The following is a 15,115-nucleotide window of genomic DNA, read 5'->3' as shown; positions in this document are numbered from 1 at the left end:
ACCATCTTGGAAAGCCTTGTGTAAATAATTGGCATGATAATTGCCCAGTGCGCCTTATTTGAAATGTTACAGAGGCATGGCAAAAGAGCAACAATTTTTATGCTCCTTCAATCCTGTTTTCTAGATCCTGTACAATGCTGGTGAAAAGAGGTGGGGAACGGATGAAACCAAATTTATTGACATTTTGTGTTCCAGCAGCTTTCCTCAACTTAAACTCAGTAAGAAACTGATTATCTTCTGCATTCAGATAAGAATTAGGTGCATTTAGCTTTTCTTGCATGTTTAGATATCCTGATAGAGGTGAGAGCACAGCCCCAGTACCTGTAACGGGCTGTGAGAAAAACCTTGAGGAAGAGGAGGAAGAGCTGCAGCCAAGGCAATGGTCAGATAAGAGAAATCTGAGTCCGGGGCAGAAATGTAATTTGTGAAAGCATCTCAGGCTGGACCCTCCCTAGTTCTCTTTAGGCTGAAGGCAGGGATCGGGGAGGCACATTGAGAGCTGCAAGATTCTATTACTATAGCCCTATAATAAAAGTAGTTTTAGTGTTCATGAATTTGGTGTTCAGGTCTGGTCTACCTCAGAGGGCTTGACAGTACCTGAGATGGTGGATTTTTAAAATTTCCAAGCTGGAAAAGTGTGTATGGGTGTTTGTGTGGGAGGAGAATCCATTCCTCAAAAAATTAAAAAAGCCATTAGAGTGCAACAACTTCTTTTACTAGACACGTTTTCTATCTTGCAGTCCTAAAGACTAGAAACTTAAAAAAACAAACCAACCAACAAGCATGGAAAATAGGATTTCAGGCTGTTATAAAAGATGTATCGTAAAAGAGCGAGAGCTTGTGAAGCAGAGATAAGATGCCTCAGACTTTTGTTCAAGTACCTTAAAGCACGTGCAGCTGATGCCGCTGGCATTGTTCTCCTTTGTCATTTCTTAAGCGTTTGAGGAGTACAAAAATCTTAGTGGGAAGCGAATGGAGGACAGCCTACGTAACGAAACATCGGGGGATTTTGCAGAACTGCTTCTGGCCATCGGTAAGGGAGGTGTGAGGTGATCTTGTGAGTGTGTGCGTATCTATACTTTATTCTTCTGAACCTTCTAAATCTCATGGAGGATTGATCCTTTTCCATATGCGCAGCTCTAATTTTTCAAGGGATTGAAAATTTTGAGATTAGCTTCGTGGAAAAATGTCATCCAAACAAGGAAAAAGACAACTCCCTGATGAAAGCCATTCTGAAGAATGCCATGTACCGCCTCCCATCTTTAATCTGCTGTTTTTTTCAATATTAAGGCCAATTCCTGTTTCTGACTCTTGTGGAAGAATGTTCTGCATCTGTTTTGGCCATGCTGGGGAGGAAGTGATGAGTGTTGCCCAGATGTGACTCTGGGCAATTTACAGCACATTAAAAGCAATACCAAAACTGGTATCAGAGAAATAAAAAGCCTAGAATGGTGGTCAAGAACAAACTCAATAAATACTCAACCATACAATAACTTCTCATCTCATAGGCTGTCTCACCTCCCGGCCCCCATACATCTGGGGCTTCAGGGTCTTGCGCAAGCCCAGCAGGATCAGGGTGAATCTTTTTTTCCTAATAACTGTATTAAATTTTTAGACAAGAAAGATAAAAACGAACAAGCTAATATTTAAGGTGAGGGAAAAAGAAAACGCAAAGAAAGAAAAGAAGAAAGCCAAAAGTGCAAGAAAAAAAATATAAAGAAGCAACTTCCAATTTTCTTTTTGGGGCCAATCTGAACCCAGGGGGGTGGGTTGGTGTCCCAGAGGGCAGGCGCTATGACAGAAAAGGCCCACTTCCTAGGTCTGCTTAGTGGCATTCTTTAATTGAGGGGATCCAGAGTGTGCCCCTCCTGACAGACCTGGTAGGATGGGTAGAAACAACTAGAAGAGGCAGTCCTGCGAATAACCCACTTTCCCTTCCGTGTGGCAAACCAGAACCAACCCTTTTGTCAACCCAGACTGCAGTGGGATGTTTCTCTGGAAGCTGTTCCTAGATATTCTCCCCCACCCCTGGCGGTTGGGATCCAGCCCCTTTCTCTTTCCTGCCGCCCAGTTGGGGAAGTTGCTCTCCAGACTACACTAAGCTGCACCTGGCTGTTAACAGGGCGTGGGTGTGAAATAGAACGGGGGCCTTTGGCTTGGATCATTATCGATTGCCATCCTTGGTGCCTTCAGCATTTAACTGTGCTTTGATTTCTGCCTAGCAGGGACGTTGGTTCTCCAATTGGCTTCTAAACAAAGGCAGAAGTGTAGGAAATAGTACACTCAAAAGCCTTATATTCATATTTTGAGTTTAGAATCTTTTTAAAAAGCGATGGGTTTGGGTATGTTTAGGCATCTGTGACTATATATAAATATGATGGAAGAAGTGAGCACCATTTTCCCTATCTCTGCAAAGCCCCCTGGTTTGCTACCAAAACTGGGAACTTCATAACACAAAGTAGATTCCCAGCCATCCAGTTGAGGTCTATATATAAACATTTTGTCCTTGCTAGATCTTATTTTGAGCATTTTTAGTGGAAAGGCAGAGTGCAGATTTAATCTTAAAACAGATAGAGCACCCAAAGGCAGGGGTACTTCCTTACTCTCATGCCACCCCCAAATATAATTTCCAATTTGCACAAAAAGGGAAGGTCAGTTGCATTTTGATAACGTGGTTTTGCTCTTTATCTGATGCAATCTGCCCAAACAACACTGCAAATGTAAATAACAAAAATACACACAAGAGGGTTGTAACTGTGCTAACGATTGTAATCAAGTGCCAGCTCGCAGGTTTATATTTTATTTATTTACAGATTTAATTGTTAGATGTACTTCCCACCTCTTGTTCATGCATCTAATCTGTGGGATGATTTGCAAACACTTAAATAATTCAACAGGATATTTTCTGCTTTGCATTCCAAACTTGCTCACAATATAACCAGAGAGTATAAAAGGCCCATATTCAACTCTTCCTCTTTTTCTCTCTTTACATAGTGAAGTGTGCAAATAACACCCCTGCCTTCTTTGCTGAAAGGCTGAACACATGCATAAAGGTAAGAATGTGTGAGGTTGCCTTGCCCAAAGTCAGGTCATCAAGGACCACCAACCATGTTGCTGAGTAGTGCCTGCATTACCAGCTGGCAGTTATTTACTGTTTCAAACAGGGTTCTCTCTAGGTAAGGGTCATGGAGGGTTGAAACCTGCAGACTGGTTGTTCTTGCAGCAAACTACAGCCTTCTCCTTGATGATCACCTTGGGTTGGTGTGCAAAGCCAAGCAAAGTGCAGGATTCCTGGAAAAACCTGCTTGAACGCTTCAGCATTTGGTAGAAGCCATGATAATGTCATATGCATCGTGGTGTTATTGCACAAATGGTGCAAAATGTGTCTTGTGCGTCATTTGCAGAGGATCATTATGTGCTGTTAGTTATCCCTGTTTCCTGTGGATGTCTGTCCTCAAATGGTTAAGGGGACAGTAATAAGAATAACGAGAATTAGAATGGATGGACCAGGGGAATGACTCTGGGGCTGAACTCATACCACGTATTTAATCTGGTTAATAGTCAGTGCGTTTGCACAACATGCTAAACTTGGTCAGTGTTAAATCATGGGTACATTTTTGATTGCTTGGTCAATGGACTGTGCAAATCCAGAAAACGAGTTAATTCAGTCACCAGGTCAGCACAGTGCATAAAAAGAGCCATAATCAGGTTTTTCATGTATCTATCTTATGTTAATACAGATAGTCCTCGTTTAGCGACTGCCTCATACACCGACCTTTTGCAGTTAAGATGGTAATGATGGCTGGGGAATTCTGGGAGTTGAAGTCCAGCACGTATGGAAGGCAGCCTCAGATCATTATAGATGAAACAGAGCATGAATACTTAGATAAAACTTTTCTGGATTGCCTGTTTGGGATCCCCAGTTTTCAAATACTGATTAAATGGTGTTCTCTGGGTTTTAAAACTGATCTGCTCGTATTGTGGATATCTAAAGCTGGTTTTGATCTGCGGTGTAAAAATGTGCTTACATGCTGGGTTTTTGAAAGCAGAGTTTATAAATCTCAGCTAAAAGTTCATAGTTAATGGGGGTTTTTTTCCCTTGCTTATAGGGACCTGGTACTGATGAATTCACACTGAGCAGAATTCTAGTCTCCAGGTCAGAAATCGATCTTCTGAATATTCGAGAGGAATATAAAAATCTCTATGGACAATCTCTATATTCTGATATTAGTGTAAGTACTTTCAGTTCATTTTTCAGTTACCTTCCAAATTTCTCTCTCTGTATGGGTGAGCATAAACTGCAGACTGTAAGCAACAGTAGGGCAGGGTGCTGGAGAATTCCGGCTTATTGTGAAGATTTTAAACCATGGTGTTTTCATGGCTGACTAATCCAGCTTGTTTGGAAACCTGGATCCTTGCTTATTTCAAATATTTGGATAATACATTAAACCAACGTTTTTCCACCTCAGGAACTTGAAGATGTGTGGACTTCAACTCCCAGAATTCCCCAGCCAGCCATGGCTGGCTGGGGAATTCTGGGAGTTGAAGTCCACACATCTTCAAGTTCCTGAGGTGGAGAAACACTGCATTTAACAAACCACTCCTGCTTCGTTGATCCACACTTGTTACCAGGGGGACCTGCTTTGTGTATTAGTGCAAACGAAGCTTGTTCACACTGAAGCAGATTCTCCAGGTTCACTAATTTTGCTAAGCTTTCATTTGCTTGAGGCATGTTTACAAATCCCAGGGATGAGGTTCACTCAGCAAGCTAAGCTGCAACCAGGCAAACCACTTTATGGCTTAACGCGATAGGCAGCGGAGGGGGCTAAAAATGTGTTCAGTGAGCATAGTTGGGACCAATCATTGGAATGCCACTCAAAATGAAGAAGGGCTTTCTTAGTTCTGCATCAAGGGATTTGGTGATATCAGTTGACAAATGTTAAACTCTCTCTTGGTCTTTCTCTATCTCTGCCTCTCTCCCCCTTCATTGCGTTAGTGAATGTTCTGGGCCTTAGAGAGCAAATTGTGGCATGCTACAGATTTCAGACATTCTTGTTACTCAGAGGAATTTTGTGCTAGTGTTTCGACAAGGCTGTGCACTGTGGGATTGCGTAAGACAGGCAACCCCAAAGTTGGGGGCAGTAGAGAGTGCAACACTGAGAAAGCACACTAACATTTGGGGCACTTTTAAAATGCTGACTTGGCCTAGCAATAGCTATGGAATTTCAGACAGTTATTGTTTTCATCCCCGTGATTGATATTGTTATTAAACAGGTTCAACCCTCTGCAGGTTTGAAAATATCACTGAAATTGGGCAGGTGCCCCACTGATCGCTGGGTTATATGCTTGCTTGTTCCAGATGGGAAATCAAACTTTAAATAACTAAAAAACTAAAACTACTAAAATAAAATCAGAGGGCTTTTACAAGTTTGCAATAAATCTCCATCTCACAGGTAAGGAAAACGAGGCATGTCTGTGTAGTGATAGGGAGTTGGACTGGCACCTGGCAGACTCGGGTTCAAGTCCATCCTTAGCTACCGAAGCTCTCTGGGTGACTGTGGGGCAGTCATTCTCTCTCAGCCCAACCTGATGCACAGGGTTGCTGCAGCAAGAATATAACAAGAAGAAATAACATTAAAATTGGATAAATTTTAACTCTGGAATGCATGGTGATTTCTTTGGGATTTACCTTCCAGGGAGGTAATTCTTCTGCCTTGATATCTGCAGATAATAGGGACTCCTCCAGCTGAGTGTAAAATGGACTTAGTTTAAGGCCTCCATATCTGGGATGGAATGGAAAAATCTACACAACTACTAGATGGCAGCTGAAAGCCTTTTGTTGCCCTCTAGTGATTCCCTATATTTTGCAGCTTTTATATGATAGTCTTACTTAATTATATTTGATGATTATGGAGATCCATCCATCTTTGCCAAAGATAGGATTTTATCAACACTCTGAACAAAGATATTTAGCTAGAACCAATCAAGAAATACAGATTATAATTTGGTAGAGCAGCAATGAAGACCTTGGAAAAGATACCCAGATGCTGGGATGCGTCTGCCTACAAAGATCAGAATCATGCAGGCAATGGTTTTCCCTGTGACATTCTATGGAAGTGAAAGTTAGATTTTGAAGAAACAGGATAGAAAGAGTATAGGGTGTTTTCAACTTTGGTGTTAGAGAGGACTCCTGAGAATACTATGGACAACCAAGAAAACAAGCAAATGGATCATCAAACAAATCAATCCAGAGTTTTCACTTGCAACACAAACGACCAGGCTCAAACTATCATATTTTGGACACTTGTGAAGACCTAGCTTTCTTGAGAAGTCTATAATGCTAGGAAAGGTGAAAGGAAAGAGAAGAAAAGGATGACCAGCAACAAGTGTGGACTGACTCCATTACGATTGTGATGGGTGCAGTGTTGGAAGACCAGAAGGGCCAGTCCCTAGGTAGATCATCCTGGAAAAAGTCTATCTATGTGATTATTAAGAGTTGACATGACTTGATGGTGCATAATCCATCAAGATGATTACTCTTGCATTACCAAACAGTCCATAGATGCTCAGAATTCTAACAGCATAATTTAGCCTTCTCCAACTTAGTACCCTCCAGAGAGATTGGATTTATAGTTCTCAAAATTACCAGGTAGCAAAGTCAACAGGGTTAGAAGTTGTGGTCCCAAACATGGGGTGGGGGGGAGATCAGAAGTCTGGAGGTGTTACTGGAACAGTTAATCCAAATCATCACATCTATTAAAATCTAGAGTTGGTACCAGGGTTTTTGCAGATAAAACTGTGCCACTTGAAAGTAATGTTCCTGTTCATCTTTTTGTTGCAGTCAGACACCTCTGGTGATTATCGGCGCACTATGCTCAAGATCTGTGGTGGAGACGACTGATGGAGCCAACCCAGGCAGATCTGCTGACTGCTCTGGTTTCCTCTTGCATTTATCAGTTCATAGAGCTTTCAGATGTTTAAGCAAGTGTAAACATTGCGACTCCTCTTTTCATTTTTTTTTAATTAGGCATCTTAGCAAACAGATGTTTACTTTACTACACACCTTCAGGCACTTGATGACACTGACTTTATCACCTGCTGCAGATTTTGGATGAAATCTACATTCTGAATTGCACAGGCCAGTAATCTGCCAGAAATTATTAAAGCCTGTGAAGTTGGAATCTGGATGCAGTTAAAAGATACCACAGTGTTTCGTACATGTCCAGTGACTTTCTAGGACCAACTGTGATTTGAACTGAGCTTTTCTTATGCTGATCCTGAATTGCTCTTGTGTTGTTTTGCTGTTCCAAAGTTCCAGCTTCTCAAAATGGGTTGCTGTATCTTGCATGCAATATATAACTACCTCAGAACTGGACTATTTGTGTTCCAGACCTGAAGTACCTTAGGAAAGGAGATAGAATACATAGGGTTGTACAGTGTTTCAGAAATAATTTGGAAAAGTGCTATGGACCAAATGGGAACATAAATCTAGAACCTGCCAAGAACTCTTTAAAGCAGCTGCATTGATGCAGCTGCTTTAAAGAGTTGCAGACAAGTTCTAGGTTTGTGTTCCTGCAATTTCTGGAATGCCCTTTTGGAATCAAATCTGACACTGACTGGCTAATGTAGCATCATTGGCCCATTCCTCCTACCCTTAGAGGGCCCAAAATTAAATATTTAAAAGTTCCCTTTTAAAACAAATCATAAAAATGGCCAAAACCTTCCCAAAGAGGATAGAACATGCAAGATGTCAGTACTAATACTGCCAAATTTCAGCCACTTTTTAGTCATTTTATTTTATGGGGTGGTCATTGAAGCTATAATGCAAGAAGTTGCGACGATGGCCAACACCTGAAAAGGCCACTAACCTATGATACACCTGACACTGATGCCATATAAAGCATCAATATTGGGTGTATCATAGGTTACTGTTCATAGTGGAGGGAAGCCATCATTGCCTTAATTATGGCTGTATGGAGAAAGTCCTAGTTTCAGTCTGTGGCATCTCCAGGTTAAATTAATGCTGTGTTGAAAGTTGCCTGTGTTGAAAGTTTTTCTTCACCTTTGAAAGAGGTCTCTGTGTTGCTGGCTTATTCTCAGAGTGTCTGTTTTCTGCTTTGTTTTGAACCTGCTTCATTGTGGGAAGCAGCAAAGGATGTGCTACTGCTGATGTTGCTGCTTTCACTAACACGCCTTTTCATCACTCTAATGCCTCCCTTGGTGGGCTGCCCTTTCCATCTGGGACAAGCCAATGGGAGGAGTTTTCTCATGACGTCCTTCCTGGGATTGAACAAAAGGGTGAGAAGTCAGCTTGGCTGCAGACTGCAGGAAAGGGAAGGATGCACTGGAGAAGGAATCATCCACTTGTGCCTCTGAGCATAAGAACAAGAACACCATGCTGGCCCTGAGAAGTCCTCTCAGATTTGTTTCTTCTTTGAAATAAAATTTGGAAGCAAACCCTGTTTCATGAAATGGAATGAAAACTAGTAGAAGCAAAGGCAGGAGGAATTATTTTTCTGTGCCTTAGAAAGACCCCTGCTTGGAAGACTTGGGCAGGTACGCACAAGCAGAAGGAAAGGAAGATGGAGGAAGGAGGGGGCCCTGGTCATTGTGGGCTGCCTTCTTTGCATGGCTCTGCACAGACCCATGCACCCTCCACAGAGAAACGTGGTCCGTTGCCCATTCCTTCCATTTTGCTCATGACTAGCAGAATTTCCACTGTTGTAAAAGAGAAGGCTCCTCCAGCAGAAGAAAACTCCTAATTCTTGTGCCAAAGCTTCAGCTCTATGGCATAGGTGGGAAGTTAATACCACCAGGCCCATCTGAAAGGTTTCTCACCATCCATAAAACTCACCATGTGAGAGTCTGCTCTATCATAAATGAAGCCCACTGAGAGTTTCAGAACCCCCCAAAAGAACAAAAGCTAGAGTTTAGCAACAGCTTATACCAGTGTTTCTCAATCTTGGCTGGCTGGGGAATTCTGGGAATTGAAGTCCACACATCTTAAAATTGCCAAGGTTGAGAAACACGCTTAAAATTGCCAAGGTTGAGAAACACTGGCATATACTGTCCCCCACTCATTTTGATGAGTTTGGGGCAGAAAGTCTGCTAAATTACATACTGTATAACCGATACATTTTATGATAATTCCTGTCTCCCCCACCCCCTTCCAAAAAGCACCATGGCTGTTTCTCTTCCCCATCCTCTGGAAACTTGAAAAGAAAATGCAGCTGCTTCAGTTACACTTCCCCCCCCCCCCCCCCGTCAAAAACATTTGCATTTTCTGCTTCCTGTAATTGCAGCAGCTAAATTAGAATTGTTAATGCCGAGGACAGAAATGGTTTTTTTTTCCCCCTTACTGTTTCAGTAAGTTCTGTTTCATCTTTTTAAAAATATATGGTCATTGGTTTTTTCCTTGCCTGCCTACTTCCAACTCACCACTGCAAGCCAGGGGGATGGGTCACTTCAGCAGCAAAGGGATCCTCCACCCCTTGCTGCTAATATGAAATGAATTTATTTGGGAGGTAATTTCTATTTATTCTGTAGAATACCAGAAGGTGGCAGCATGCTTACATAAATGTAGAGGACCAAAATTGCTTGTGTTATTTCCGATCTGGGAGGGCAGCTGTGATAGGTCATAGTAGCCAAAAATCAGAAGGAAGGCTGTTTTTTGGTGTATGCTTTTTGATCAAATTGGTTAGTCTAAAAAAAGTTCTATCAGACTTACCAGCTCTTGATTTTCAGTTTAGAAGGGGGGCTTTATGTTGAAAAGCACTCTCCCTAGTCCAGCAAGCATACATGTGTGAAAATAACAACAACATCTGGAGCACCTCTGGAACACCATCCGCATAGATAAAATCACCAGCAGGCAATTGCAAAAGGCAGCTTTACTTGGAACAGCTCACATCCTGCGACGGTACCTTTAATATTATTAAACAACAACATCTGCCTATCCCAGGTCCTTGGGAAGGACTCAATAGGTGGACAGAAATGCCAAATCCAGTCTAAACATCTGGCAGACTGTGTGACCTCCCAGCGACTCTGGGCTGCTTACAATCATTAAAACTCTTAAAAAGAAAGAACACTAGGGGGAAAAAAAACACGCAAAAACGATGCAAGGCACAAGAACAACAATAGTAAAGAAAATAAACCCAGAAGGGAACAATAGAGCATATGAGAGATGATCATTCAAGTTAGTATTTTCCCTGACACTATTTTGCATCTGGGTTTCCATTTGGAGGGGAGGGGGAAGAATTCCACAAAAGGACCTGCAGAAATGATACAAGAGAAGCAACCCTTTTCCACCTGATTTTGCAGTGTTTTCATGAATCAAGAGGGGAAAAAATAGCATGTTAATTTGGTTGCCCCGGACCTACCTACCTACCTACCTACCTACCATCCTTCCTTCCTTCCTTCCTGTTACATGGCTTTCTCCCCCCACCCAGCTTAAAATCCTCCCCCCAATAAATCTGGATCTCTTCTGTTAAACAAGGCACAGCTGTAAATAATAACCCATGGATGTTTGCAGTGGGAGTCTGTATGCAGACAAAAGCTAAGCTGTTCTGTATTGCAGAGTGCCAATTCTAGCGATTCCAGAATTACGTGGGCAAAATTAGGTCCCTGATATCAGAAGCTTGCAAGTTAAAGAAGGCAATGGGAAAAACAAAGGAAGGATCACCTCTAATAATGAAGAGCTTATCTCTGGTTAACTCCTGTATCTAGAAGGTGCAAAGATTTCCATAGGTAACCTACCTATAGTTACCGTATAGTTGGCTATTCGGGTACTGTAGTTGGAATGTTCTGGGGTACACCAGGTTGGGGCAATGGATTAGATAAATTCAAGGACAGCAGCTCAGTCATTGCAATTAAGTCAGCCTACCTTTTGGTGAAAAGAGTTTCAGAGCAATTGAAAAACAACAGTGATTGCCCACCTTCAGAAAGTAACTGCCTGCTAGCTCCTGAAGTTCTCAGAGTGTGACTGGAGATTTGTTTTATCCATCCTGTTTTCTCAAAACAGCCAGCCAGGTGCCAGAGGATGTTAAGGAAGGCAGGGTGCCTCTTTCCCAGCAGTTGGTGATTTAGAGGTAGAATGCCTCTGGAGCTGAGGGTTGACTGCAGATCTGTTTCTGGAGTTATGGGGCACAGGCCAGCTAGAGCCGAGTTCCTGTAACATTACAGTGATCCATTTAGGATAGGATATGCCCATTGGATGGATGGATGGATGGATGGATTTGTCATAAGAATCTAACAAGAGCAGTTAGGCTGGATCAAGACAAGGGCTCAGCTAGTCCATTCTGGGTCACACAGTGGACAATCAGGTCCACTGGAGGAGGACTGCTACGTTGCTCCTAGCTCCAACGGGTGAGATGCTGGTCCAGCAAATCCTCTCTTTTCAATACCTCAAAATCTGCACATGCTCCAGATTCTAAGATCTTACAGGAGAACATGTGCTTTACTTGATGGTGCTAAGATCTCAGAATCTGGAGCATGTTATTGTGCAACTGTAGGTTTGCATTCCCTATGCATACAAGCTCAGTTTTATGTGGCAGATAGGCATGACTTTGGGCCTGGATATAATCCCAGCTGCTACGTTGCTCCTAGCTCCAATGGGTGAGATGCTGGTCCAGCAAATCCTCTCTTTTCACCCAGATCCTCTGCTTGTTTTCCCACCAAGAATTCTTGTTCTCTGCTTGATTTTGGAAAGCAGAGGAAATATTTGTTATTTAAATGGAAGCTGATCTCCCGCAAACTGTTCTTTTTATATATAATAACTTTATTAAATTTTAAAACTAGCAGATAAAATCTAACAGAAACTAATAAAGAGGAAGAGAAAAGAAATACAGAAAAAGAAGAGAACAGAAATAGAAAAAGGAGTAACTCCTGACTCCTTCTATAACAGATATAAGTAAAACTTACATTAAACTCTTATCCTAATGTTACAACATAACATACATTTTTTCTATTGTCAACTAATATTATTAATCATCAAATCTTTATATCATAACTTCATTATTTTCTGTTTCATGCAGAAAGACCAAAAGGGATTCCAATTCACCATAAAATTGGTCCATGTCTTTTCTCTAATCAAAGCTGTCAATTTTGCCATGTCAGCCATCCATCAACTCCATCACCTTTACCATCCATTCTTTTGTTGCAAGGTCATTTGTCGAGTCTTTCCACCTTTGAGCACATAAAAGCCTCATTGCAGTTATCATACATGAAAACGAAGCTCCGTATGATTTTTCCAATTATTTATTCATCAGTCCTAAAAGAAATGTCTCTGGTTTCGAGATGTATATTAATCTTTAAAATCTTCTGGATTAGTATATGTATTTGAGTCCAAAATTTTTAGCTTTTTTACATGTCCACCAAAGATGATAAAATGTCCCTTCTTGTTGTTCACATTTCAACAACTATTTGAAGTCCCATTCTACATTTTTGACAATCTTTCCAGTGATAAATACCACTGATACATCATTTTATAGAAATTCTCTTTAAGGTTATAACATAATGTAAATTTCAGCCCTTTCTTCCACATGTTTTCCCACTGTTCCATTTGTATATTATACCTGACATTTTTAGCCCACTCTGTCATACAGTCTTTAACTTGTTCACCCTCAGCTTCAAGTCTCAACAAAAGCTTATACATTTTAGCAATAACATGTTCATCATTAGTACATAACACAATTTCAAATTCAGTTTCATAGTGTTCAAAACCAAAAAACCTTTTATCAATTTAAATATTTCTGTTAACTGTACATGTGAAAAATGTCCTGCAAACTGATCAACAGTCAGAAGTAACTCTGAAATGATCTTTGCAAGGCACTGCAGCAAACTGTCAAAGGCCATGAAATCCAACACATCCAGGAGAGGAAAAGTCAGTTGAGTGTGATGAATAAAAGCACCAACAATGGGGTGCCTAGAAAGTGTCTCACAAAGAGACGCCAAGATTGCTGGGACAAAGTCCGTTGTTGAGGAGAAAAGTGGTTAGCAGAATCTTAATGGGTTGGCACTGGGAGAAAGTAGCCTCGTTTGTGGTCTGGGCAACCTCGTGCCAGCAGCATCTGCCAGTGATAGCCATCTGAAAACCACCTTCTGCCAGGGATGAAGAGAAAAGGACCACTCAGCAAAATGCATAATGGGGCTTCTATGTGCTGTACCAGCAACCACAGCAGGAAGAGGAGGGTTAACGGACAGATTGTGCTGCGTGCATGTCACTGAAAATACAGCCCTTCTGACCACCAAAAGAGATGGACAGTGTAAAGAAAAAGGAACAGCTGGACTTCCTTCCTTCCTTCCTTCCTTCCTTCCTTCCTTCCTTCCTTCCTTCCTTCCTTCCTTCTTTTTCTCTCCTTCCTTCCTTCCTTCCTTCCTTCCTTCCTTCCTTCCTTCTTTTTCTCTCCTCCCTCCCTCCCTCCCTCCCTCCCTCCCTTCCTCCCTTCCTTCCTTCCTTCCTTCCTTCCTTCCTTCCTTCCTTCCTTCCTCTTCTCTCCTTCCTTCCTTCCTTCCTTCCTTCCTTCCTTCCTTCCTTCCTTCCTTCCTTCCTTCCTTCCTTCCTTCCTTCCTGTTCTTCCTGTTTCTCTAAAAGTCCCTTGGCTGATGCAACTGGCGTACAAAGAGGCCTTTTCATGCCTGGGGCAGAGACTCTACACTTGACATGCCACCCACTCAGGGTTACAGAAATGCCTGGCTTCGATACATTTGCTTCAGTTCTGGCGCACTTTGGCAGCCTGGTCCCTTGCAACTGAGCAGAGTTGAAACGAATGGAATGCAGCAACAGATGTGCATGAAATTTTAATGATTTTCCTAGCTATTTAAGGTCTGGGGAAGAGGGGAATAATAAGCATACTCTAATACCTTGCCATTTTCTATTTCTTGTGAGAACTGTTTTTATTGCCAAGAGTCAGGTGGGCAGATAAGACATCTCTAAAGGTCCCAATCCTACAAGACTGGCTTTGTAATATTTGAACATTGCAGTATCCAGAGCCACTAGACAGGTGGAAGAGTTCAGTGCCCTTTGTAAACCAAGGGATCTGATTAAATACACAGATTCTCCATGCATTGGGTTCTGCCGGAACAATATGGTCGCTGAGGTGCATTAAATGGGACTTAATTTCTATTTTCAATTTGCACTGTCTTTTAAGAAAGCTTGCATGGAAGTAAGCCAAACTTGCTTTAGTGGACTAGCACTATGACATAGTGACATGTCACCCTACAGTAATCTTCTATCAACTTGGCACCCTCCAAATGTTTAATGTCCCAGCATATCTGAAGGACACCAGCTTGGGAAGGTCCTGTACAAGGAAGAAATAATGCGCTATAATGTGGCATCTCATAAATACCTGCCAAACTCTCATAGATGGCTTGAACATTAACAGTTGCTGTAAACTTTCCAACATGCTCTTCTATGTATACCAAACTGAATGTTCAATGGTTCTCCAGGACCACTTATGAGGGTAAAATACATCTGGTGATGGCCTCAGGAATTTGTGTAAAGATGGGTTCTCATAGCATAATATGATGGAGTTTGAGATTTCCTACAGGTTTTCAGATGAACAGTGTGATCTTTTCCATGATGTGACCATTTGTGTGGAGCTTAGAAATAAAGAACAGCCTAAGCCTAAAAATAGAAAGCAAAGGAAATTATAATGGCCAGAAGTTCTACTTTACAAAGGAGAGTTTTTTGCTTGGTGGGCAGTCAGAGGTAGATAGATAGATAGTTTATTCGGTCAATGACCAGCAACATAAAATTAATAAGAACAATAAACAGCATCAAACTAAATCAAATAAATACGATCATACATAGACAACTATAAATCAAAACAATTACCATATAATCTCTAAATCCCTAGTAAAATAATAACGTATTTGTTTATCTAAACATTAATAGATCTGTTATATTAATACTATATTATTTTGTAAAATGTATTTCCTCAGAAATTAAAAAAAGCATTAAAAAATAGCTAATCAAAATATTTGTAAAAATAGAAAAATAAGCAGAGATCCATACTTCTTTAACCTGTTTTGCCTTATTATCATTGTGGCAGCACAGAATTTAGCTACTGCACGTGTGATGGCTGGATTTAAATCCTGAAGAAGATGGTTCTCATAAAAA

The 15,115-nt window shown here is 41.3% G+C and overlaps 1 protein-coding gene across 1 annotated transcript in view; it reads left to right on the top strand.

The window, feature by feature from the left end:
* ANXA3 (annexin A3) overlaps nucleotides 1-8,457 on the top strand; it is a 29,604-nt gene extending 21,147 nt beyond the window's left edge. Inside the window, exons 9-13 of the mRNA XM_063310365.1 lie at nucleotides 125-218; nucleotides 938-1,033; nucleotides 2,995-3,053; nucleotides 4,110-4,232; nucleotides 6,842-8,457. Coding sequence (XP_063166435.1) covers nucleotides 125-218; nucleotides 938-1,033; nucleotides 2,995-3,053; nucleotides 4,110-4,232; nucleotides 6,842-6,901 — 432 coding nt within the window. The 3' untranslated portion in view covers nucleotides 6,902-8,457. The remainder of the gene's footprint in view (nucleotides 1-124; nucleotides 219-937; nucleotides 1,034-2,994; nucleotides 3,054-4,109; nucleotides 4,233-6,841) is intronic.
* Nucleotides 8,458-15,115: the final 6,658 nt, after the last annotated feature.

Source organism: Candoia aspera, chromosome 8 (assembly GCF_035149785.1).
Source record: "Candoia aspera isolate rCanAsp1 chromosome 8, rCanAsp1.hap2, whole genome shotgun sequence".
In the NCBI taxonomy this organism is placed as follows: domain Eukaryota; kingdom Metazoa; phylum Chordata; class Lepidosauria; order Squamata; family Boidae; genus Candoia; species Candoia aspera.
The sequence above is the reverse complement of the archived record's forward strand: the minus strand, read 5'-3'. Positions and strand labels throughout refer to the sequence as shown.